This window comes from Ostrinia nubilalis, chromosome 10, assembly GCF_963855985.1.
Source record: "Ostrinia nubilalis chromosome 10, ilOstNubi1.1, whole genome shotgun sequence".
NCBI lineage: Eukaryota > Metazoa > Arthropoda > Insecta > Lepidoptera > Crambidae > Ostrinia > Ostrinia nubilalis.
Window position 1 is genome coordinate 1,754,647 of NC_087097.1, and position 26,644 is coordinate 1,781,290.

At 39.1% G+C, this 26,644-nt stretch overlaps 3 protein-coding genes and 1 non-coding gene across 4 annotated transcripts in view; 2 read left to right on the top strand and 2 right to left on the bottom strand.

Annotated features, from left to right (window-relative positions):
• Positions 1–14,614, bottom strand: part of LOC135075398 (uncharacterized) — a 116,205-nt gene extending 101,591 nt beyond the window's left edge. Inside the window, exon 1 of the mRNA XM_063969843.1 lies at positions 14,101–14,614. Coding sequence (XP_063825913.1) covers positions 14,101–14,317 — 217 coding nt within the window. The 5' untranslated portion in view covers positions 14,318–14,614. The remainder of the gene's footprint in view (positions 1–14,100) is intronic.
• A 2,291-nt stretch (positions 14,615–16,905) lies between these two features.
• LOC135075666 (probable ATP-dependent RNA helicase DDX56) lies at positions 16,906–22,424 on the top strand. Its single transcript, XM_063970080.1, has 10 exons — positions 16,906–17,159; positions 17,239–17,463; positions 17,862–18,124; positions 18,323–18,583; positions 18,919–19,129; positions 19,607–19,756; positions 20,133–20,230; positions 20,601–20,742; positions 21,395–21,622; positions 22,248–22,424. The coding sequence occupies exons 1-10, from the start codon at positions 17,100–17,102 to the stop codon at positions 22,308–22,310; spliced, it is 1,701 nt and encodes a 566-aa protein (XP_063826150.1). The 5' UTR covers positions 16,906–17,099; the 3' UTR covers positions 22,311–22,424.
• A 1,463-nt stretch (positions 22,425–23,887) lies between these two features.
• Positions 23,888–24,050, top strand: LOC135075787 (U1 spliceosomal RNA). The gene has a single exon (XR_010258108.1). It is a non-coding gene; the product is annotated as a U1 spliceosomal RNA (small nuclear RNA).
• Positions 24,051–24,374: 324 nt separating this feature from the next.
• Positions 24,375–26,222, bottom strand: LOC135075497 (uncharacterized). Its single transcript, XM_063969935.1, has 4 exons — positions 26,168–26,222; positions 25,633–25,728; positions 25,147–25,319; positions 24,375–24,602 (listed from the first exon to the last, which is right to left on the bottom strand). The coding sequence occupies exons 2-4, from the start codon at positions 25,714–25,716 to the stop codon at positions 24,407–24,409; spliced, it is 453 nt and encodes a 150-aa protein (XP_063826005.1). The 5' UTR covers positions 25,717–25,728; positions 26,168–26,222; the 3' UTR covers positions 24,375–24,406.
• Positions 26,223–26,644: the final 422 nt, after the last annotated feature.

Consider the following 26,644-nt stretch of genomic DNA (forward strand, 5'->3'; position numbering starts at 1 on the left):
TAAAAAAACGCAATTCATCTTAGTTTATTGTAATTAACAAAGATGTTTATTAGACAAGTCTGCTGACGAGTGACGAATGTAATGCAATATTTTTAATCACACTATTTTTTCACGCTTCTCAGTTCTATTGAATTTTTCGTTGTTAAGTTAATAACTTAGCGATATCCAAAATTCAGGAATATTTTATACACGTATGTTATATTACATAGCGCTACACATCACGTTTCTACCTGAAAATACTGTCTGTAAGCACTGGCAGGGGTAATTGGATAGATTTGGGGACGTAGAGACCCGATACAACCAAACTAGACCAATTACAGAATCAGATCTATAATATAAAAATGAATCGCAAAATGTGTTGGTAAGCGCATAACTCAACAACGCCTGGACCAATTTGGCCAAATCTTTTTTTAAAATGTTCGTTGAAGTTCAAGGATGGTTTTTACGGCGAGAAAAATTAGAATTATTGCTGGAAAAACCCTAAAAATAGCCCTTTTCTTTTTCCCATACAAATGATTTGTAACTAAAACGTAGTCAATTTGAGCTTTATTGCTATGGTATAAAGTTCATATTAAATTACAAGCACTCACTGTTGTCTAAGCAATGTAGGTGTGTTCCTAACGTCAAAGATCATATCTATCAAAACAATGTGCGTGTGTGCGTTGGAGCACAGAATACATAGTTGGAGGAGTTTAATGTCGCGTTCCGAAACTCGCGTTTCTTTTGTATTAGTTTCGGCACGCGAGATAAAATGCATCAGTTTCCACGTCATTACATCAGTCAAACAAAAATCGCGTTACCAACAGTGTTTTATTATTTTTAATATCCAAATTTTAAATAAATAAAACAATTCGTACGGCTTAAAAGGATTTGACTTCAAGTCATATCAAATTAAAAAAAAAAAAAGTTACAAATACACTACAAATTAAAAACAAAAACCAGAAATAAATTATAAATGTTTGATTAGGCTGGAATACTTCACATTCATTATTATAATATTATCGCCAAAATGTTGCCGACTCCAGGCCCGGCGCGTCAAAATGTGTCGCGCGAGCGCGAACGCGCTGCCCCCGTGTATACTCGTGCGCCATCGGGCTTCGACTAATGGTTAGTCGCGTTTTTCGATCTTGGGAACTATTGGGTGAAAGAGAAAGAAACACTCTATTTTTTCGTGTAAATTTGAACTTTGTACAATGTATACTTACGAAACTGTGATCTTTCAATTTTTCGTCCTTCCGGAAGTACTTTAAGTCCTGCTTGCAGGACTCCGGGCAATCTATCACTAAATATATAAAAGGAGAAACTGACTGACTGACTGACAGATCAACGCACAGCCTAAACGGCTAAACGTAGGAACTTGAAATTTGGAAGGGACGTAGTTTAGGTACCGTAGAGGTGCACTAAGAAAGGAATTCCCGAAATTCCCACGGGAACGGGAATTAGCGGAAAAATCCTTTTGTATGAACAATCTAAACCGCTTAAGTTAGATGCTTGAAATTTGGTGTGCAGGTACCTTAGTAAACTTAAAGCTTAGGTACAACAGGATATCGTAAAATTCCCACGGGAACGGGAGTTACCGGGAAAAAACATAATTATGTATGAAAAAATCTAAACTGCGTAAGATAGACGCTTGAAATTTGGCATGCAGGTACCTTAGTAAATTTAAAGCTTAGGTACAACAGGATATCGTAAAATTCCCACGGGAACGGGAGTTAGCGGGAAAAAACATATGTATGATAAAATCTAAACTGCGTAAGATAGACGCTTGAAATTTGGCATGCAGGTACCTTAGTAAACTTAAAGCTTAGTTACAACAGGATATTGCAAAATTCCTACGGGAACGGGAGTTAACCGCTGAAGATAGATGAAGGGGGTAAAACGGGATCCACGCGTACGAAGTCGCGGGCGGCCGCTAGCTATCATCTATCTATCTATATAAATAAAAATGAATTGATGTTCGTTAGTCTGATTATAACTTGAGAACGACTGGGCCGATTGAGCTGATTTTGGTTTTAAAATGTTTGTCGTAGTCCAAGTTTAAACGATGAGTAAATACGCGCACGATATTGTTTTTCTGTGACAGACAAAATTCCACGCGGGCGAAGCCGCGGGCGGAAAGCTAGTTTGTAATAAAACCTTCTTCTATTTGGTCTGAGTTGCGTCACTCCTAAAAACCTCACCCAATATGAGTTGCTCATAACGAATTAACGATATCATAGAACCCTTTTAATCTATCTATATCTATCTTTATAAATAAAAATGAATTGCTGTTCGTTAGTCTGATTAAAACTCGAGAATGGCTGGGCCGATTGAGCTGATTTTGTTTTTTTTATTTTTTTATTATTTATTTAAAATGTTTGTCGTAGTCCAGGGTAGGTCTAAACGGTGAGCAAATAAGGAAAAATTGCGATGGTTTATTTATTGCCTTTAAGCCGGTACAGAGTTCGCCGGGTCAGCTAGCATAAAATAATATTCATATTCATTTATTCATTGCCATTGTGGAAATCATTGGGGGAGGCTGAACATAGTCAGCAGTGGACGTTATGACTGAAATGATTATGATGATGATGATTCATTTATTCAAAGTTGTTATGAAGTCACTTTAACAACATGTTACTCAGACCTCCAATATTTTCCAAAATGACGGACTATTATTTTGGGCGATCGATGAAGGATGCAAATCATGTCCAATATTGATCTGATCATCGAACGAGCCAGTCATCGTGTATGATTGAACTCATTATCTCGGTCTTTGTTCGATTGAAAGTAGATTCATCTCAATTAGAAACAGAGAAGGCCGGACACAGACCACTTGGCTCTACAGACACTATCAAATATTATATCGAGTAGTAAAACATAATCAGTAATTAATACGGATCGAGTAAAAGTTACATCGAAAGCAAGGCTAAGCCTAGGCGCAGACCATCGATTTTTCGTCAGGCAGTTGATCAGTATGGGCATGTATGGAAGTGCGCACATTACGCCGATTTGATTTGGCGGATTCTTCATACAATTTAAAATCGGGCACAACTATCGGCCAACTAAAAATTGGTGGTCTGCGCCTAGTCTTAGAAAAGCCTTTTAACTTTTTAATCAATTTTTAGACTAAAAGCAATACTCTAGCTAGGGTCTAGGCAGAGCAGAACAGAAAAGATCAAGATAATATTTTATACATTAAGATAATCATCTTAAAATATTATTATTATCGCCAGTATCGGCCGGATAAGGAACTGGTGGCAATAGACCTTCTTATTACGATCTCTATTCTAGCTAATAATAGACTTTAAAGTGACATTCGAGATAACCTTAGACCTCAACAACAACAGTCCAGATGACAAAAAAGATGTGCCCTCAACAGCATCTGCAGCTCTGGATAAATGAAATGAATCACAAACATGTGTTGACGTGATAACATCATCTGATGTGTGCCCTAATTTGACGTCGGCTGCTTTGTTAGATCCAAACCAGACTGACAGTCCATTCGTATGTAACATGACAGGGTCAACTGAAAAGATAACACTTGAGTACGGGTTCAAAAACATGACAAGGGTGGACATTGCTAAAAGTGTGCATCGTTACAAAATACTGATAAATTATTCTCGAACGATAAGACGACGCCTAAGATTTAGAACTAGACTTGAACACACAGTCACAGCGTAGAATAGAGAAGTGAGAACAGTAAATAGTCGACTCAGTAGTAAGTTAGCAACAAAACATTTCAGAATGTATATCAAAACCCAATTTGAAAGATAACGCGATCGCACAGTAAATGTCAGACAGTGCATAAATCTTCAGTTGGCTGGACCAGAGAGGCACGGCACCGCGCATTTGGCTCCGGACCAAAAAGAAACTTCACGAGATACAAACGGTGGCGAAAAAACAATGCAAAAATAAATACATTTTTCTAGAATAGTTCACTTGGAATTAGGAACCCAGGGTACTAGTATTTTTCCGCGACTTCGCCCCAGGATTGCGGGATAACGATTCTTCAAACGTTCCTATGTAAGAAAATAAATCAAAGGAAAAGAGGTTTCAATTAAACATGTACTTGTGTACATATCCAAAACACATAGTTACTTCTTATTCATAGCGTTTTATGATTTGCTCGTGTTTGGGTGCCATGCAGTATGCAGTTCCTCCGTGAAATAAATTCGATGTCACGATTAACAAATGTAGATAGAGTTATCCGAGTTCAGTTTTGAGCTCCATTTCATAGCGCTTTGTTTGAGATATTGGGCAGTATGAAAGAAAGTCTGACATTAGGGTTGAGATCTTGCACAGTATATCTATTGTGGATCTTGAGATTGACTGAGAACTTACCTTCGTCTAAAGAAGGAAGGAATAAGGGCCGGAGCCAGACATGCAGGGTGACATAAAAATTCAAAAGCAGGGCCAATTACGGGGCGCAACGGAGCGGTGAGCGATGGGTAACGCATTACGCAACATTAGCCGACTGCAGCGCGACGCATCAATAACTCGGACATAATGTTGGTAGGGTTGCCAGTACTAGCAATAGGGGCTGCTTCGATAGCTGTGAATAGAAGTGTTAGGCCCAGAACACACGGTGAAACGCAACTGCAACGAAACTGCAACTTCTAGTTACTTTTGAGTTGCATCTAAGTTTCTGCCATAGCGGTCTGGTCTCTCAACGGAATCTATGGCAGAATAAGAATAATATAAATAAGATTCTGGGCCTTAATCTCTTAACTCCCGGCACCGAGATTTATGTCTTCTTTCACGCATGTCGACATAATATTAAGCTTGGCGCAATCAGCCATGGTGGGTCTACCGCTTGATATTTATATCAAAATTTTAATTGGAGATGAAGCTAAATCGACTATTTTTTTCAACAATTTAAAATTAATTACTTTTTATCTTTATAACACTTGATCTCTCTTCCTTCATGAAACGTTTTTCATCATCCAAATTACAATTTCAGAGATGGCCAAATACGCATTCTTGAAAAAGTTGATAACACCATTTGATAAGACAGCATGTTGGCAACCCTACACCGAATGTGGTGTAGCGTTTGCTGAACTCGCGTGTCGTTTACTGCCCCTGCTCCACGGCAGTTTCTACCAAGTAATTAGTCGACACTCGGCATGTCACTGAGATCAAAGATTGCGATCGAATCGAAGTACCTACCTATCACTCGATTGTCATTGGAGGACTTCCAAGAGTTCAAACACGCTTTGATAGGTCAATTAATATGCACAGATCAAATCTACACTAATATTATAAAGAGGAAAACTTTGTTTGTTTGTTTGGTTGTAATGAATAGGCTCAAAAACTACTGAACCGTTTTTAAAAATTCTTTCACCATTCGAAAGCTACATTATCCACGAGTAACATAGGCTAAATTTTATTTTGGAAAAACATAGGGTCCAGGGGTCCACGCGCGCGAAGCCGCGGGCGGAAAGCTAGTGTTTTATATTTTGATCTCGTGTAAACAATGCAATGTATTGACGAAGTTTAATATGATGCGGTTTCGAATAGGCGCCGATAACGATTAATAATCAATTAGGCTGTTTTATCAGCTTCTGCTACAGACAGAATTAACATTATTTCTACGCAAGTCGTCGTGGGAGGAAGATTCGAAGAGAAGGAAAAAAGTGTGTTTATTAGCTACTCTGCATTACACAAACTTAATCAATACCAGAATTATTGTAAGCATCAAACGCCTGAGTAACTAATAATGTTCTGAGGCGACCCAATCCCAACTAGTCCCAACTAATCCCAACTAATCCCAACTAATATTATAAATGCGAAAGTAACTCTGTCTGTCTGTCTGTCTGTTACGCTTTCCCGCTTAAACCTCGCAACCGATTTTGATGAAATTTGGCATAGAGATAGTTTGAGTCCCGGGAAAGAACATAGGATAGTTTTTATCCCGGTTTTTGAAACAGGGACGCGCGCGATAAAGTTTTTCTGTGACAGACAAAATTCCACGCGGGCGAAGCCGCGGGCGGAAAGCTAGTATGTAACATATTGAGGCCCGATTCGACCAAACTTTTATCGGAGAATAACTCCTGGTGTAACTGGCACATTGACAGAATTTCAGTATGGGAAATATGTCAAAACTGGCGATTTATTCTGAGATTAATATTTACTCTTGTTTGGTCGAATCCACCCTAAATAGAAAAATGGTGTTGCTTACTAGGACTTTGGTCCAAGGATTAATTGAACTTGGCATTGACCGCGCTGCCCCACGACTGTTGCTGGACTCACGTATCGGTGGTTATTGCCCCGCACGGCCTCGGTACAAGTAATTAGTTGACATTTCGAATACCACCTCGCGGTAAACACCTAAACACCTAATTGGGTAAATATCACCAGGAATTTTGTTAAAACAACAAAAATTTTACTCCTCATTATCCTCAATTACTTAGCAACCGACGAATACTTAATTGTCTCAATATTTTTCATAAAGTCGTGTACAATATTTTTATATTAAGCATGTAAAAACATTACATGATACCACATAAATGAACTAAAACTTCGGTCAAGACTGTTAATAAAAATAAAATTAATTAAGACCGATCATAAAGTTTTTCGTTCGCTTTTTTTACTTGACTGCCTAGAAATATCTATCCCGGATCAGCGTATAGGATACTTAGTTTTTTATTATTTTCCACTTGAACGAAGCCGGGACAGCAACTAGTGGTTTTATGAAGCAAACACCATCGGGGGTAACGAACAGAATCGTACCCGTCTGACATAACAGTTAGTCATATAACACATAGTTATAAAATAGATAATCGTTGCCGACACCGTTAACGACAGCGCCATTGCCGGGGTTATACTGTATCCATGAGAAATGGAACATTGAAAACGACCAGAGAATAAGATAGCGTTATTCATGATCGTCATCTGAAAATCCACATTTACACACACAGGACTCGGGCGGGATATAGAAGCGAAAACCCAATTAAATAATGTAACGAAACAACAAAACTAGTACAAATAATTGAAAACTGAAATAGTTGACACAAACTACAAAGTGATACAATCAAACAATACGAAATAACCTTGCAAAAAAATTCCACTCAATACGCCAAAGAAAAAAATATCATCTATTTATCTAAGAACAAATAACTTTCAAAGTAGCGTACAAGTAATTACCATTTTACATGCTGCGACAATAACAAGTTTCCATTGTTATCATCGGCAGCGCTGTTGAATATTCATCGGCTCTGAGCAGGTTTCGCGACACTAGCTTAGTATTGGGAGAATGCATTGTTGCATGGGATCTATTGGCAGTACTAAATATTGTTCTTCTTCTAGTTGTGTCGACAACAAACCTACATAGCGTCAGCCCAAAACTCCGCCACAAGAATGGCGTTGTGAGTAGCCTTCATTAAATCTTCCTGCGTGCTGTTGTTTCATGTGCTTCGTCGACTGGAGAACAAACGTTGTTTATAAGAGCACAAACATAGGTCGCTCAAAATAATTTAATAATTTAAATTCAACTATTTTTGTAAGAACATTGCAAGAATCTGACTCATAAGTGGTGATGTCAACTAACATACCTTTTGACAGACTTGACCACAAATCTGTAAATAGATATGACGAATCGAAATTACATCTCGATTCTAAAAGGCAATAATGACAAAGCAAATCGTGTTTTGTGAAGAAACTCAATTTATTTTACAATATAATGCAGCATGGCTATATTTTACATGTTCTCCGAGTTGTAGTTGATGTTAGAAAACTCGTTATATCACCGAGTCAACGGATTTCAACGACACTGGCCAGCTATTTCGCGACAAGCATCAAATTAAATACAGTGCGAATATAATAATCTAAAAGACAGGTGTTGAAAGCGAAAGCATGAACTAAAATTTAATGTCAGTTTTCGCACCTGCCTGTAAATAATATCGAATAGAGTAAACCTCAACCTATAGTATGACATTATCATTGTATATCCAAGAGCATCAAACACAAGTTCATTGCCATAAACATAAGATGAGGATTATTCAAGTGTGTGAAACGCGATTCAAACGTACAAAGATATTCCGATGCGATGCGCTACAGCTAGTTCTGTACGAGCACGCCATAAAGAAGGTGTTGTTAGTTGTTATATTTGTACCACAGGGTGGCAGGAGCGAGCCGTGACGGCACGTGCTCCCGCACCGATCAGCTGTTGGCGGGGTCGACGAACGCGCGGTGACTAACGTCGGACGAAACGCGAGTCAACGCACCGGCGCAGGAGTGGATCTCGGTGGCTTGCCTTCTGATTCTGGTATTGAGTATTGTATTAGGGTTTTTATTGCTAAATCAAACGATCTGTGCAAGGGTTAGGCGTTGAACCGTCAAGGGTCACTCAATGGTCCATGTAAGGTGGTATGTATTGTGGTTAATTGTTGCTTGTTTTCAACAAATAATGTCGGCAGGACAACGTATTGCATTGTGTTTTTATTTAACTATCTGACTATCTTTTAAAATTCATGGTTCATCCAGTTTAAACAATTAATCTTAAATTTCGCGGTTCACCTATCGCGGTTAACTTGATTAGAACATTATAGTGTATGAGGAAAAACGTGTTATTTCGCTAATTCGAAATAAATGTATCGATGCGATAGCAGATGCACAAAAGGTCATGTCAACAGGCTCACAACAAGTATAAAAAACTCACGTGTTTTTTTCTTAGTTCATATTCATCAGATAAGATTTGATAGCTCAGTTAATACCTGTCTGCCCAATAATTTGATGTTTTGACTAGAAACGATGATTTGCAAATTTTTGAAGTGTCGAGGAAAACAGTCATTATTGCGACTATCAAAATTTAGGAATGAAAACTTCAGAAGTAAAACGAGACGCATTACGTAGTTAGTTTGGTATGTATCTCAGTGCAGTTGTTTTTGGTAAACGTGGTTAATAACTACTTATTTTTGGCCATTATGTATTAACTTATTTATGCGCATATTTCCAGGCAACCTGGAAGCTAAAGGCTGATTTACATGCCATTTAATTTTGCCGCGCAAACATAAGGTTGGAGCAAGTCATTTTGTACTTTTAAGCTGTCGATTCAGTGATGCGTTTTTTAATCGCACGTTACGGATGAGTAGTCCGACCCTGTTATAAAATAAAACTATTATAGAAAGAACTACAAGAAGCCTTTCCTCACCAGTTTCTTTTCGCGCCAAACTCAACGTATCGTGTCTGAGTTCACCCAACTCGAGATGGCATGAAAATTTTCGATCTCTAGAAACTTATCTATTAAAATCTCAGTGCGACATTGCACAGAACGGTTAACTGTGTTAGTATTAGCGTTAATAGATACAATAAAAGATTAAAGTAGCTCAAGGACTTTGATTGTTCTGACGCAAAGGAGCATAAGTCTCCTGCAAAGATTTTGTATTCGCAGCACGTTTTTAGTCTTCAGACCGGCTTAACAGATTTATTATTGTGATTGTGACGCATTCAGCTTTCATATTAAAGTTTCCAGTAGACAGTAACTTTATCTAAGAATGAAACAAGTCAAGAGCAACATTTTTGTGTTTATTTATACCCATACGAATCTAGGCCGAGATGCTAAATGATAAGATAGAATTATACTAGACTTATCAAGTGCATGGAAGACGGCCAAACAGAAATACGAAACGACTGTCATAATCTGGACATGCTATTTCCCAGGAGTTGGCACTGCATAAGCACTGCACTGCAAAAGTATAAATCAATTTGCTAGAATTCATTAACAGTTAAATAGAATCGTGAACATAATTGGTGCTGGCATTCTCCGATGCCGATTAGTGGTAGCGTGCATTGCGACAGAAAATTTAATTATGTAAATTTATGATTTGGGAAAACATATTGAAGAAGCGCAGCTCAAAGACTGGTATTTTCCAGACGAAATGTGTTAATGAGATGGATGACCACATGAGATTAGAAGTGACAGGAAAATTCCTCTTCAGGGTGGGCGCTAGGCGGTAACAATAATGAGTTTATGTAAGCAAATGTCCAATAATTATGCAACGTGACCGGTGTAATATGTTATCCAATTATACATGGACGTCTCCACAAATCATAAAAACGTCTAATATTTAATGATTATCTTTAGATCTTGACTGATCTTAATAAATGGTTTAAGTTTTATCTAAATGCCATTATCTCAAGCATTTGCTATACGGATGGCGCACATATCACGTTTCGTTTATTACAGTTTTTCTTAGGCATTCCGCGTTTTATACATTAATTTATTCGCTTCATACAAAGGTGACCTTGCAGTGTCTATATTAAGTTGTAAATAGGAGTTCTCGCGGCGTCCTTTGTTCTTCCTTGGCAACCGGCTTAGTTGCTAAGTTTGGGCATTTTATCTTAGTACAAATAGATTTAACCAGTTGTAAGACTTGTCAGAGGAATTAATATTTTTTATGGTTATTACATTTGGATATTACATGGGATAAGTAGAATAAAAAGATTGCGTGGGGATTATATTATCATAAATGACATTAAATTAGCTTTTTTAATGTCAATAACTTTCAAAAGAATGCAAAATATTTATACGAAATGAAGTTCTCATTTCATAATTTTAACGGCGATCGCATATTGTCAGGTGGCCCGCCAAATTCCAACCTGGGTCAATAACCACTCGCAGACCGCGATTGCTCTGTCTCTGCGCCCGCGCACTCGATTCACAGGCCGATGCTATCATTTGATATCGTTTAATAAATTTGCCAGTTGGCATTTAGGTCAAGCGCAGGCGACATTGGCGAACCGAGCGAGACAGGTGGCAAAAAAACGAGGTGGCGCCTGCGCTGTGTGCCCACAAACAAGTAACAACTAAGAAGCTTCCTTTATCCAAGTTTCCTATAATGGATTCATAATTACTATAGACGGTTGCTATAAGAGGCACGCGCCCGAGGCTGCTCGCGTGTGCAATTTCGTATGATAAACCTATTTGATTACATGTGTGCAATAAAACATCTTGATGCGACGGATCGCTGGGATAATTCCGCGTATGACGCATAATATCATAATTAGCTGGTAGTATCGCATTATATCGAGAGTTCAGCTGTAACTATTGCTAAAAACAAAAAATTGAACATGAAGTTAATACAATTGTTGTTGTGCCCGACAGGGTTCATGGTGATCCAAATATATATTTAAGACCTGTACACTGTGAAATGCAATAAAGAATTGAGTATTAAGTATTGAGAAAATTGCTATGTCATCAATTGTGAAATATTATGTAATTACTTTGCGAATTTAAAGATAGATTAGGTGTTTGGCACCCGTGATCGGCCGTGACCCCGTTAAGAATGAGAGCAGCAGCCTCGACCGGGATAAAGAAGATTTTACCGGCATTAGACAGTTCCGAAAGGGTCGAAGATAATTTTATACCATCACTATGCATATTTATTGCAAAAATCACAAAGATTACTCCTGTAATCAATGTGAGATACATGATGCAATTGCATAAGATGAATCAAGCTAAAAATAACTTCGTGATATCATCTATTAATTGGAAAAAAAAATATCTGGATCTTACTTGGGATTGGGAATAGTCACCTAAGAAATAGTTAAAAGAGTTTGTCTTTACATTTAAGTAGGAGTCTCTCCACTCATGTAAATCAATAATGACTTGACGCGGTGGACTACATTAATAATTGATTACTGCCACTTTCAGATTACTTACAATGTTAGATTTAAATTATAATCTTGGCTGATTGATTTCCGATTTCCGTTTTGAACTAGAAATACAAGAAAAGCGCGCAACTACGGCGCTTACCTAACACTTGAGTTGGCAACTAAAAAAATTCGAAATAGTCTTGTCTGTTGTTTGGTAACATTTTCAGGCTTTATAGGAAATATTTGTTAACATTTTAAATAAGATTTTGTTTGGAGAAGATCATACATTCACAGGGTCTCTAAGGAAGCTCTGAAAAACCATTGGCCATGGTCTTCGTGGCCGTGGTCTCCTTGCCAAGGGAAGCCGGTTTGCCAAGTAGCCAGGTAAGGAAGAAAAAAATTGCAATGCTTTGTAAAAAAACATATTAACGTCAGTACAGTGACTGGGGTGCGGAATATTGAACCTTACTGCATTGAATTACGATCTATGGTTGAAATAAATATGCCTTGCGCAGGCGCTGCGTCAAGGCGAGCCGGCGAGATAACTGCCCAAAATATTTACAATGTTTTCTTGTAATAACAGTATTATCTAATCTAAGTGGGCACAGGTACATATGGTATGTTTTTGTCCCTAAGGTTTATGTTTATTTACTTATGTCTTTTAAAGTTTTTAATCTCGTGTTTGCTTCTTGGCCATTTCTCTGAATAACTTAATCTTTCTTATTTTTTTACCTACACTCAATTTTAAGAACACACACAAGGCCAATGATGAAAGTATTGAAAAATACAGACATGTCTGACATTAATACAGGGAAGTCTACCATGGATTTTACAATAAATTAATCATCAATCACATAACTAAACAAAAACAACATTATGTATTACCTGAATACATAATGTTGTTGTGGTTAAATGAGAGAAGAATCTAGGAAGCTCATTTATCTGATTGTGTTAATGGAGTAATACCTAAATGTGTATGAAATTAAAAGATATTTTAATCTATGTAAATAAAAATAAATTCTGTTCGTTAGTCTGATTAAAACTCGAGAACGGCTGGGCCGATTGAGCTGATTTTGGTTTTAAAATGTTTGTTGTAGTCCAGGGTAGGTCTAAACGGTCAAAATTTGCTTATTTACTGCCTTTAAGGCGGAACAGAGTTCGCCGGGTCAGCTAGTAGGTAATAGAAATTAAATCAGGCGCTTATTTCTCAAAACAAAAATAAAAAAAACTTCAACCTATGTTATTAAAAAGCCTGTATTATCAACCTTCAAGACAGGTTTCTTGCAATTAAAATACTGTAAGTTGCAATATGAATCACAGGCTCCATGTTGAATCACAAGGCTGCTCGGCATCTGTATGACATTGCATTGCTTAAATTGGTAATGGCTTGTTGATTAATGTAGGTACAGTTGACAGCACATTAGACTATGCATTTTTGTCGCAAAATAGCACTTATTGTAATAGCATAAGATGCCGCAGTGTTTAACATTACATGGTCGCTTCTGTACAATAGTTTTGAGTACTTCTTCTTCTTATTTTATTTTGGCGATGGCTTGGTTTTGAGAACCATGATTTCGCCAATGTCACGTAAACAGCTTTGACAAAGTTACATCAAGTTAAACCTTGTGATATTTTAAGTACCTAGCTTTAATTGGTGCTCATTTGTGCAATATTTTTTAAAATATTGCAGTAGACCATATCTTGTCTATTTTGTTTTATGACAATGAATTTTAACACTAATTTCAGTTCATAACAATCCTTGTTATGGTTTGGTGTTATGATAAGATAAAGAGTTGTGTAATAATACATTTTTTCACAATTATTTTTAATTAGGTACCCACAAACAGAAGGCAATTTTAATAAACTACTTAGTTATAAAAGGTTTAGTTGAGTTTCTGGTAAATGTAAGTTGGTATTAAAGAGATGAATGCAGAAAAGAGGACATATCCTAGATAACTATTATTTAAACCACCAGATCACACATTCTAATAATCTAATAGCAATGGTCATGGCAGCACAAAGGTTGGTTGATGGATAAATAAAATAATAAAAATGCACATTTGATCACTATTCCGATTGTACTAACTGAAATACTCAATATTAATAGAGTAGCTTAGACAGAACTAAGGCTAAATATTACCCACAAAACTGTACAAGAAGTTATTTTACAAGTCATGTGTAGGTACCCTAAATGTGACCTTGGCAGTTATGTCAATGTACAACTTCCACACATTACAAAAAATATTTTTTACAGAATTTACTACATTATTTCTATTCAATCTAGCGCTCTTATCACAAATTTAGCAATAAATCAACAAATAAACGCCCATAACCGTCCACAGAACAACAATGAAAACAAACATTCTAAATGTCACAGACAACAGAAGGTCAATTTGAACAAAACATCACCCAATAGGAAATTGCTGGGGATCATTGTTCTAAAAGATCCGCTATTCGTTACTTTGCTGATGATCATAACCTAGAAAACTCTCGAAATTGTATGATGTACAGTTATGAGTGGAAACTCACCAATAGTGGCGAACTCGTCGGGGGTCCTCCCTCCGGCTATCAGCCAGCGGCACCAATCGATCGTCTCCCACTCGTCGATGGCCTTGCTGGGGTTCAGGAGCACGTCCAGCAACGGGCCCAGGTGCTGCGGAGAAGTGCTGGCGCAGTCCGCGTGGATGTACGCGGCTGCCCCACGTTTACCCTTCTTCATCAACACTTGCGCCGTAGAATTCGACATTTTCACACTTTTTTATACACCGCTCTGTTATAACAATCTCACTACACACATAAGTCACCGTATTATTTCGGTCGCTCACGGAAGAAACACCATTTCGAGTTTTACATAAGGCAATGAACTGTGGCCCGTAACGCCTTCGCCGTGCGACATGTTTTATGGTCACGAACACATGAATAACAGGAACCACTAAATTTTGTCTTTATTTTTAACCTAAATATTGAACAGAAACTGAGGCTATGAACATTTCTTTTTATTTCACAAGTAGAAAATAATGCAATGCAGCAACAACTCGGCCATTCATTTCATAGAGAAAAGTAATACATAGGAAATAGAGAACCCTCTCTGTCAAATTTTTGAGCCTACTAATTGACAGCCTGGTGTTAAATTCCCTGTACTTAACCTACGTACGTAACGCTCACATACATACATAGTACACGCACACATACATACATAAAGTCCACGCACACATACACACAGTTCACGCACACATAGGCCCTCATAACCTTCAAAGAATTATTGTTTTTATGATGTACAATGTAGAATTTTTTCAAATCCATTATTTTGAAAATATTTATCTTTATGGTGTACGTATTGTATTATTTTCAAAACAATGGATTTGGAAAAATTCTACATTGCACATGGAAATGCAAATAAGTAAACAAAAACTTTTGAATTTAATAATTTTACTTTATTTATGAACACACATAATATTATACACCAAAAGCGTCTTTTCGCAAAGTTTCCAACAACACTAAAAAAGCATTTGCACATTGAGAAAACTCAGATCACTTGTGAACATAACAGAAAGTTTCTTCGCGATTCACGAAGGAACGAACAAAACTCCGATGAACCAGAACAGCAGCATGTACGAAGGAATGAACTTGAATTTGACTCGACGACTCTTCAATACTTTAATAGGGCCACAGAAAACTTAAATGATGGCTAAGAAAACAAGAATGCATTTAACATAACAAAAACAACACCGGCCATTTTGGAGGAAAAACAAAGTTGCCATATGTTAAATAGTAATTTCTACTACTCTATTATGTAAATTATAACAAAAATGTCAATGTTCAGTTTTAAATTAAAACAAATTAATTTCATTTAAAAAAAGTTTTCACATTGTAATTAACAATATTCTCAAATATATTTTAATTAAGAAAAAAATTAAAATATGAAGGAAACAGGAGCAGCGACATCTAGAGCGTTTTAGGGTAGTTAAAAAGTATTTGAATTTATTCACCGATGTCGCTGTTTGGAAGCAAGTTTCACTTCGATGACCGTTGTATGGAAGTTTCCACACCCTGATTCATTTGTTGGTCTTGGTGTTGACAACAATGAAAATAAAAGAAGCTACTAAAGTTACTACCAATATGTTACCAGCATAGAACAAACTTTTATAAATGGTAGTTATTACATGAATAATTGCTCTGTGTGAACGTGTTTTTCAACAACACACAGACACAACAATGTCTACCTACGGTCTACGCTACGAAACCAAATACCCAATATAATATGACAGATTCTGAAAGATGGACAATCTCCTCATCACCTGCGGGCATGCAGAAGACTTGGACCTAGCTCTTCATTGATAGTTGTCCCATTATTTGCTTGCTTTGTTGCTTTCGTTTCAGCCAAATTATTTCCACCGCTGGACAAAGGCCTCCCCCAAGGATTTCCATAACGTCTACCCGCATCCTGGTCTCGCGACCTTCATCGGATGTTCATCTAGTGGGGGCCCCACTTTGGGGCCATGCCATGTCTGCCCACAGTGCCCACCAAACCTACGTCGTCTGACCCGAGGTCACCACTCTAGAACTTTTATCAGGCGCGGATCCACCGTTGTGGGCACTGTGGGCATGCCCACAACCCTAATTTGCTTGTTTTTATTATGATCTATTGATAAGATCCATAGGCTGATGATTAAAACGGCTGACTGACGAACCTTTAAAAAATCGAGCGTGATTTGGAACACAGCCGTTCTACTAAAACGCCGCGCCGCCGGCACCGACCACTTGGCTCTCACTTTGAAAATTTTTGGTGGCTGTGCCCACAACCTTTTTTGAGGGCTGGATCCGCGCCTGACTTTTATGCCCCAGCAGCGGCCATTAGCTCTGAACCCCGTCCACTACCTCTCACCTTAATCTAATTCAATATTAAGGAACCAGAGTTCCAGTTTATAGGAATGGAAAAAAGCTTCAAAAAGATGAACAGCAGGGCAACTACTTCCTCCTGGAAGTCGCTTTGAAGGAGCTAAGTCAAATTATTATTGTTATTAGAATTATTTAGTTAATTATAAAACAGCTGAATAGTGCCATATTTTTGCCGTTAGTCTTTTTTGGGAAGGGGCCCTCAATCAATCCTCATATTAGTTCATGGCCATGGCCCCCCTGTAGATAAAAGACGGTCTGATTAATTTCCAAAGTTAGATATTACTTCCATTCTGATTAATTTCCAATTTGTGTAGCAATATTCTTTTAATCTATATAAATAATAAGTAAAACGGATAAATTAAATCTTGAAAAAAGCACAATGTTTAAATAAAATCGCCCAACCATATTGCCCCAGGCCGCACACAATTTTTTTTTTATCTGTGATCGCTGTCAAAAAATGGCTGGAATAACGTCGCATGTTATTATTTTTTGTTTTCCATTATAATAAAATTCGTCTATTGATTTATCAATTATAATAAATAAAATAATCTGTAACTAACTATACTGTGAAATTACCATATTTACCTTACACAAGTTTGTCGTGAAAATAGCAAAATCAACGACACAGCATGGACGATGAAAAGAAGGTTATGTTTCATGAAATGGAGCTTGATGATCGACTTTTGAAGGTAAAAACGTGATAAATAACGTCGATTTTAATTCTTTTAAGCTATTTGTTCTATAATTCATGGTATTTCTGCGTTTCAGGCAATATCCGAGCTCACATGGCGTGAACCCACGTTGATCCAAGAAACTGCCATTCCCTTGTTGTTAGAGGGCAAAGATGTACTCATGAGGGCTCGAACAGGTTCAGGAAAGACGGCAGCATTCACGATACCAGTAATCCAGAAAATATTGAACTTGAAAAATACAAGTCGTCACCAGTGTATTTATGCTTTGATATTGTCACCAAGCAAAGAGTTATGTGGACAGGTAAATAATCATTTTGTCTATTAATCCCAACTAATATTATAAATGCGAAAGTAACTCTGTCTGTCTGTCTGTCTGTTACGCTTTCCCGCTTAAACCTCGCAACCGATTTTGATGAAATTTGGCATAGAGATAGTTTGAGTCCCGGGAAAGAACATAGGATAGTTTTTATCCCGGTTTTTGAAACAGGGACGCGCGCGATAAAGTTTTTCTGTGACAGACAAAATTCCACGCGGGCGAAGCCGCGGGCGGAAAGCTAGTTTTGTATATTTACTACTCGAGTTGTTGAAATACCAAAAGAATGGCAACTTACATAAAACAAAAAGAAATAAAATAGCATAAAGTTGCTTGTTGTTGTACATAACTGCAGTTTACTCATAAACCTTGTTTCTAACTTATAGATAACATCAGTTATAAATGATTTGAGGACAAAATGTGCAAGAGAAGTTAGATGTGTAGATATATCGGCCAGCGGAGACATGCAGACACAGAAATCGTTGCTTATGGACAAACCGGACATTATTGTTTCGACTCCTTCAAAAGCTTTGGCACATTTGAAAGCAAATAACATGCGTTTAAAAGATGACTTGGCTATGCTCGTGGTAGATGAAGCAGATTTAATATTCTCTTTTGGATATGAAGACGAAATCAAGGAACTATTAGGGTAAGTGTAATAATTACATTAATGTCCCTTGAAAGGAAAATACTGCTAATGTTATGAATTTAATCATTTTTACCTGCACATGACTATCAGTATCAACAAGATAAACACTGTTAATATTTAAATTTGACATTCAATGTATCTTTAATAGAAAATACTATCAGTGACTTCAGTCCGTGATAGACTAATTTTTATTTACAGTCATTTACCAAAAATCTACCAAGCTGTACTAGCATCGGCAACACTTTCAGATGACGTTCTAAGTCTAAAGAAGATTGTCCTTCGAAATCCCGTCACACTCAAGCTAGAGGAACCAGAACTTGCTCCGTCATCTCAGTTGCAGCATTACCACTTGTTTGCGGAGGAGGATGACAAAGCGGCCATATTATATGCGTTGCTAAAACTGAATCTTGTGAGAGGGAAGAGCATAATATTTGTCAGAACTGTAGATAGGTGTTACAAGTAAGTAAAAATACTTTTTATTTTACAGTATTATAATTTATTTCTTTAGTGTCGACACCGCCTTCCCCTTCATATTTGTTTCAAGTAACTGTCCTCACCATAGGTTGTCTGGAAGAGATCGCTTCATAGCGATAAGACCGCCTAATTGTACCTTGTGTGTTCCTTTTCTTCTGTTATGTTATTTGTTTGGTGTGCAATAAAGTGTATTTATTATTTATTATTATTCACACCAAATTCTGAAGACGCCTACGTGACACTGCTGAAATCTTGGTTCCCAAAAACAAGTTGTTGCCGAAATAAAAGAAGAAGAGCTGATAATATTTTTTGTGTTCCAGGCTCAAACTATATCTTGAGCAGTTCAAAGTCGGTTCGTGTGTCCTCAATTCAGAGTTGCCTGCAGCCGTCCGGTGTCTCTCAGTAGACCAGTTCAACCGGGGAAGGTATCAGATTATCATTGCATCCGATGAGAAAGCATTGGAGAAACCAGACGGAGGCATTCTGGCACCTGAGGATCAAATTAATACTAAGAAAAAGAAGAAAGATAAGGTATGAATTTTAATTTAATAGTTAAGATTAGAGTAAGTTAAATGAAATGGCAATAGTAAGGGCTATATTTCACCGGGACACCATGGCGGCGCAACCAGGTGCCGCTACCAACAAAATGTATACAGCTTTGCGCAACCAAACGGACACCAGGTGAGTAACTCTCTATAGAGCTGTATACATTTGGTTGGTAGCCGGCGACTGGTTGCGCCGCCATGGTGTCCCGGTGAAATATAGCCCTAAGATTTAGGATGGTCGCATACCAACGCAGCGTTATAACAACACAACTCAGCACTGACGCCGTATCAGCAGGGCTTCTGAACTGTTTATTTATTTTAGGAAGACCAGGGTTTACATCGTTATCGTCGTTTCTGATCTATCTGTCACTGTCGCTAATGCTGCGTAAGAGGGATAGCAAAAATCGAAATTTCTGATTGTTTTTCGGAGTAAAACCGCAGCTACGTGTTCTTCTTCCTACAGCAAACGTCAAAGCGGAAAAGGGACAAGGAATCGGGCGTGTCCCGCGGCATCGACTTCCAGAACGTGTCGAACGTGATAAACTTCGACTTCCCGCTCGACGTCAGCTCATACGTGCATCGCGCGGGACGAACCGCCAGGGGGACCAATCAGGTTGGTATTGGGACTTGTTCCTTACTTTTTATAAAGTCCTGTTAACCCTTGGTAAATGAATATGCTTTTTTTACGTGTGGGCTCACTACAATAGTCTTTTTCTTCTATTATGTAGGTGTAATACAGGTTACAACTCAGTGTTATTTACTGCCGTAGATGGTATGGCTCAATAGAGCTATGATGAAACATTTGATTTCGTACAAAGTGGTCTGGTTAAAGCTTTAGTTACAGGCTTTTTTCGAGTCAAGAGCATCTACCAGAAGATTAAAAAGAGTATCAGTCAATAAACTTTAATATCTTTTATGTATGTCTGGTCATGTGTTAACATTTTATTACTTTGCTGTTGTTTTAATCACACAATCACATATGTTTTCAGGGTTCGGTCCTGTCGTTCGTGTCAATGCGTGAGAAACCTCTTATGGATGCAGTAGAAGAACACTTGTCCAAAGGATTCAATAACCAGAAAGTTCTACAGTAAGTATATCTACATTCTATGTCTTACACTAAGCAAAGCTTGTTCTATTTCAAGTAATAAATATGCATACTTAAACATTTTCGGCAATGTTTCCGTACTTTAGATGTAGGAGGTTTTATGGAGTTTATTAAAAAGTTATAAAAGCTATTGATTTTCTTTAAATACTTAGGTTTAATATACTACCACTGCTTCAGGACATTAAATGGGTACCACCACCCATGGTTCTTCCTGCCTCACGGCGTACGAACCGAATCTCGGGAGAGCGCGCGGGTATTTGCTCTGGGCTCTTTTCCCCGGGCGCTTTGCTTGACTCCCTACAAATTTATCTGACATTAAATGGGCCAATTAATTATTAATGATTCCTTCCAGAAAGTACGAGTTCGCGCTAGAAGAAGTGGAAGGCTTCAGGTACCGGTCGCGCGACGCGTGGCGGGCCGTCACCCGAATCGCCGTGAGGGAGGCTCGCTTGAAAGAAATCAAGCAGGAACTGCTCAACTGCAAGAAACTACAGGTGAGATGACAAGGAGAATAAGCGCAAAAATAATATTAAAAATCGCATTAAATCGGTTCAACCTTTTAAGAGCCATGGTGCTAGACACGAGACACACATGGTGGTCAAATACAACACCCCTCTTTTTGCGTCGGGGCTTAAAAATACACAGTAAAACCAGAAAAGCTAAAGCTATTATAGACGTCGTATTATGTGATTTTTTATTTTACACAAGAAAAAAGCTTTTTTCGTTTCAGCCAAATGACCTCCACTGCTGGACAAAGGCCTCCCCCAAGGTTTTCCACAATGAACGGTCCTGCGCTGCCCGCATCCAGGCTCTTCCCGCGACCTTTACCAGATCGTCGGTCCACCTAGTAGGAGGCCTGCCCACGCTACGTCTTCCAGCCCGTGGTCGCCACTCGAGAACTTTCCTGCCCAAGAAAAAAGCTAATCCGTAATTATTACGTCCATAACTTGCTGCCATATGGTCGTGGCCAGATCTTAGTTTATTTTAGGGGTAGGTCATTTAATGACAACTATTAGTAAACTTCCAAATGATGACAACTATCCAGCATAACACATTGATGAGTGACTAATCTTCTCCCTGATTCTTCACCTTACACCCCCCTATCAACCCACCTAAAGCTCGACTTAACACCACCGAATATTCCAGGGTTACTTCGAAGACAACCCAACTGACTTGATAGCACTCAAGCGTGACAAGGCCCTGCATACTGTGAGGCTGCAACCGCACCTGTCCCATATACCGGAGTACCTACTGCCTGCTGCTCTGAGGACAGACGACCCGGAACCGGTGGAGGCGGAAGAAGCGCCTCAGCCTCCTCAGAAGAAAAAGAAACCTAATAAGGAGTACGGGAATGTGAAGAAGTTGAAACGACAGGTCAGTTTAAAATTTAAGATTCATAAGATTTCAGATTGTTGTTTTACTTTGAAGTAACTATAAACCTTAAAGATTTTGAGACATTTCATGACTGATATCATCTGAAAGAGCTAATGGCTTTCTCCTCTTATAAACTTTTATCACATAAATAATAAGTAAATCAAATAATTAAAAAAATAGTGGCTGATTAAGGTCGCTAAACCATTAATTTGGTAAATGATTGAATTACGAGTCATACGTTATGTGTTTTTAGATCATTGGTTCCCAAAGTGGGGGGCGCGCCCCACAGGGGAGGCGCAAAGACCTTTAAAGGGGGGCGCGGGGGCCATCTGTGTACTTAAGAATAAAAAACCTGCGACCGCTGAGAGAATGCAGTCTAGACTGCTCGATACGACCAATAAATAATCTTGACTGGAGGAGGGGGGCGCGGAATTTTTTGTATGTTCAAAAGGGGGCACGTCTCAAATAAGTTTGGGAACCAATGGTTTAGATAAAGAAATCATAATAATTTCGCTTCAAAGCATAAGGTACATAATAGTAATTGTGAGGCCATCAATAACTTCCAGGCACTGGTTCTAGTATATTTTATTATTTAGTTAATATTTTTTATTACGTCTTGTTCCAGGCCCGCCGTAACGACCCCCTTCGAAGCCTTGAAGTGAAAAAGACGCCGGCAACAGACACGTAGCGATTGTTAGTATAATAAATACTGAATGTTTATACAGTTTCCTTGTTAACTTACCAGTTGAACCTTTTATACAGTTGCTTGTAAATTGTAAATAAAAGCACTTGTTCAAATGTCTGACACTGTTTTTCTTTTTTCATACAGTGCCCGCGGGGTGTCTGGGTTGCTTTGGTTAGTAGACTTGGTTAGTACTACTTACACGCATTATGTGGTGTTATAAATGATTGCTATGAAATTCTTAACAAAGAAAAAATAGGATACACATAAATAGGAGGTATAGATCGTTTCATCCACGAAGACGCGCCCTACCAATTTTTGGCCGAACGAGAGGGAAGCGCAGGCTGCAAGGAGTTTGATCCGAGCAATGCAAGCGTCATTATTATCGTGTGCGTGTACCGATAACCACGATAACTCTCAAACATTAGCGGAAGAATGGTGGGGCGCGTTAGATGTTCGTTGTACCACAAGTTGTACGGTTGTTGGTGAATGCGTAAGTACATTTCTTTACACACGGTACGTACGTACTTTATTTATTTCCATTCCCTCCCCGCTCAGTACAAAAATTTGTGTGCATGAACCATTGCATGGCCATGTCTGGCGAAGGTTTAGTTATAGCCTGACCAGGAACATAAAAACCCTGGCATAGAGGCGCCTCAATTGCATTTGATAGTGCAACACTGAGTACAGTCGTACCTGTGTTAAATTAATAGGCTAACTTTATGTATCAGGATTCAGGATTACGGGCTAATTTGATATTTTCATAAATTAACGAAAAAATATTATTATAGGTAACCTGATTTAAATAAATTAAATGAAACCATCAATCGAGCTAGTAGATTTATTTTATTATTCATCAATAATCAAATTCAGAACTTGAATATTCAACTGCAATGTCTGCTCATGAACGCTTCAAACTCGGTACTTCTTTCCCAATCCCATAAAATTCAACACTTAGAAAGTGACAAAATTTTTAAAATAGGTAGTTGAAACAAACCACAGCTAATTTTCATAGTGGACTGTACTATACGATAAACATGACAGTCAATTTGACAACCTTTGTCGGAAACATTATTCAATGAAAATATTGTCCGAACCCTTAGTATTTCTCTTCGACAAATACTTTAACACATTGTGAACCACTTTTCTTTCACGACTATAAAAATATTTTAGCAATTTAATTCATAAAACCAATTGCGCACATTTAAAATAAAGTTTGTTTACACTTTGACAGCAATAGACTGACATGCAAGGTGACATGTCAATGAAGTTTTCAGTTACTGTTGCCATTAAAAGAAATTAGTACCATTAGTTTTCCGCAACATGGCGAGGGTTTTTATGTTCCTGGTCAGGCTATAATTATTTTTTTGTAATAAAAACTTTAGTGCAACTTTAGTCCTGGCCACATGTAATATGTAAACGCCATTTTTTAAATTAAAAAGAAAAAAATAAAAATGGTTGTTTTGTCATTGCTGTCACTTAGTACGTTTTTTCACCAATAGATGTCGGTGTAGGTTTTTTTAAATCGCGGTGTCCTGATTTTTTTTCCCGCCTATATAAGGGTCGGGAAGGTTGAGTTTGGCATACTAACCTTGCGTAGGGTGTACCGTGATCACGAAGGCGGTTGCCCCGGGCAGGCGCCAGCCATTGCACCTCGGCTGGATCGCGCCGGTCTGTGACTATCCCTTCTGGGGTACGTCGTGCGTGTAATTTTTGGTAGTTGGACTTGCGTACTGCGCGGTCCATTATAAGACAGTAAAATAAATCCGACAACACAACTTAACGGGTCGGCCAGGTATTTAAAAATCTAGGAGGTCTCTTTACCCAGCAGCTGGACATGTGCGCTAACCTTCTAACGTATCTGAAACTGATTTTTTAAATCTAGCTCTACATTATTTTACAGTAACAACAGATTTTATATCCTTTTCGTTCATGAGATTGGACGAGCCAATAAAAGGCATCTGTTTGGGAGTTATCACAGTTTAGTTATTTATTTATATTATAAAGGGCTTTTTAAACGAATCGTTTTACGCCTGCTCGTTATTTTTATGATCAAATCAAACATCGCGCTTTGAGCATAACATTTTTTAATAAAAAAGTTTTTACACGGATTTGGAGTAGCGTTTCTTCTTCGGTGGTTCTTTGACGATCACTTTGGAGTCGCTGAAGGCCCTCCGGAGGGACATGGCGTGCGTGCGGCCGGCGAGGGTAGTTGTGGACTGTAGGGTAGTCGGAGGTCTGTTCAGGTAGTACCCGTAGGGACCCATCTCGCGCCGCTGCCAGGGACTTGTCGTTATCCTGTGATGGAATAATCTTAGTTTAACAGACGTGGTTTGTGATTGTTAGATGTTTTTATTGTGATGAAAATGAGCCGTGTGGAATGGATGCGATCGACTAAAATAATAGCAGAGGATGGTTCTGGAAGGCGCTGGAATCTGGATGCAGGTCGCTACCAACCGATGAATCTGTAAATCATTTTGGGAAGCCTATAGTTCAGTAGTGGACGTTCTGTGGCTAAAATGATGACGATGATGATGATGGGAGAATGGTTCTGAAACATTTTGTTAACATTTTAGCTATTTTGCTTGAGCTGGTGATGACGTATCTTGCTGTAGAGGAGCACGTAACTGAATGTCTCAAATAAGTTGGTGATCCGTGACCGTGATGCATATGATTATTGCCATGATATTTGACCTTTTTTTAAGTTTTGGGAGATTGTAAGTGCTGGTATTTCGAGTAACTTGATGAATCGGTGTTTTGTTGGATTGTGGTCTCAGATTTTTACCAATAATTTTTACTTTATCCACCGACTTATCAAGTTACAATTGGCCATCATAATTACATGTTCTCAATTAACCATATCATGAGCGGGGGCGCCTCCGGCCGCGGCCGGGTCTCGAAGTAGACCACCAGCGGCGTCAGCGAGAACATCCACACGATCCATTGCTGCATCAGCTTCCTGCCTTCCACCTCCTCTTCTGAGGGTAACCGGTTCTCCTGTATGGGCAGTAGTACCTTTTGAAGGTAGTTTTGTTATTTTTAAGGTACATTAGGTTGGTTTACCTACCAGAAGACCTGTTTGGTGATATGTTACATTCGGCAGTATTCGTTTTGGACTTTGGTATAATGTTTGCCTATTTATCATCGTATAAACGAAAGATGATATTTTTAAATAGCTTTTTGACCATAACATTGGTGGCGGACGTAGTGGCAACAAGTTTTTGAGTTGAATTCTGAATCCAACCAAGGTTTAAAGGATAAAAGCTTTTTATCGTGCGTGATGGGGAGCAGTTAACTAGTTTAATCATATAACCATCCATAAACTCACTTCATCGTAGCAGTACTCCACGACAATTTTGATTATCCTCACCAGCACCACCCAGAAGTGCAAGCTGTAGATCACCATCCACATGAACAGCAGGTTCTGTAAACACAGCAGCTCAGTCTTTAATAGGTAAGAATCATCCAGCAACTTGACATTAAGTGAAAGCTTACTATGGGACCCATAAGAAGGGTCAAGATCACCCAAAAGGCGATGAAGCGTGCTATGCTCGGAGTTTCGGAGAACCAGTGACCGACATAGCCCGCAGAATTGCTAAAATCAAGTGGCAGTGGACGGGGCTCATAGCTCGCAGAGCTGATGGCTGCTGCGGCAGAAAAAATCTCGAGTGGCGACCACGGGCTGGAAGACGTAGTGTGGGCAAGCCTCCCACTTGGTGGACCGACGATCTAGTGAGGATCGCGGGAGGTGCCAGGATGCGGGCGGTCGTTGTGAAAATACCTTGGAGGCCTTTGTCCAACAGTAGACGTCATTTGGCTGAAACAAACGAAGGAACGTTTTACCCACTGTGCAGTGTTAGTACCTGTAGCACCAGCTCCCACAGCGGCACCCGCCGGAATATGAACCTCCTGAAGAGAGCGGCCACGAGCCGGTGCACCAGCGCCGCCGCGCCCGTCGCCCAAAGCAGCGTGGGCACCGTCGAGACGCCGCACTATCACCTGCACCTGCTGTGCAGTGTCAGTACCTGCAGCACTAGCTCCCACAGCGGCACCCGCCGGAATAGGAACCTCCTGAAGAGAGCGGCCACGAGCCGGTGCGCCAGCGCCGCCGCGCCCGTCGCCCAAAGCAGCGTGGGTACAATCTAGGCGCCGCCTTCGCCTTACTATGACCTGCACCTGCTGTGCAGTGAGTACCTGTAGTACCAGCTCCCACAGCGGCACCCGCCGGAACAGAAACCTCCTGAAGAGCGCGGCCACGAGCCGGTGCGCCAGCGCCGCCGCGCCCGTCGCCCAAAGCAGAGTGGGCACCGTCGAGATGCCGCCCTCGCCGCACTTCGCCC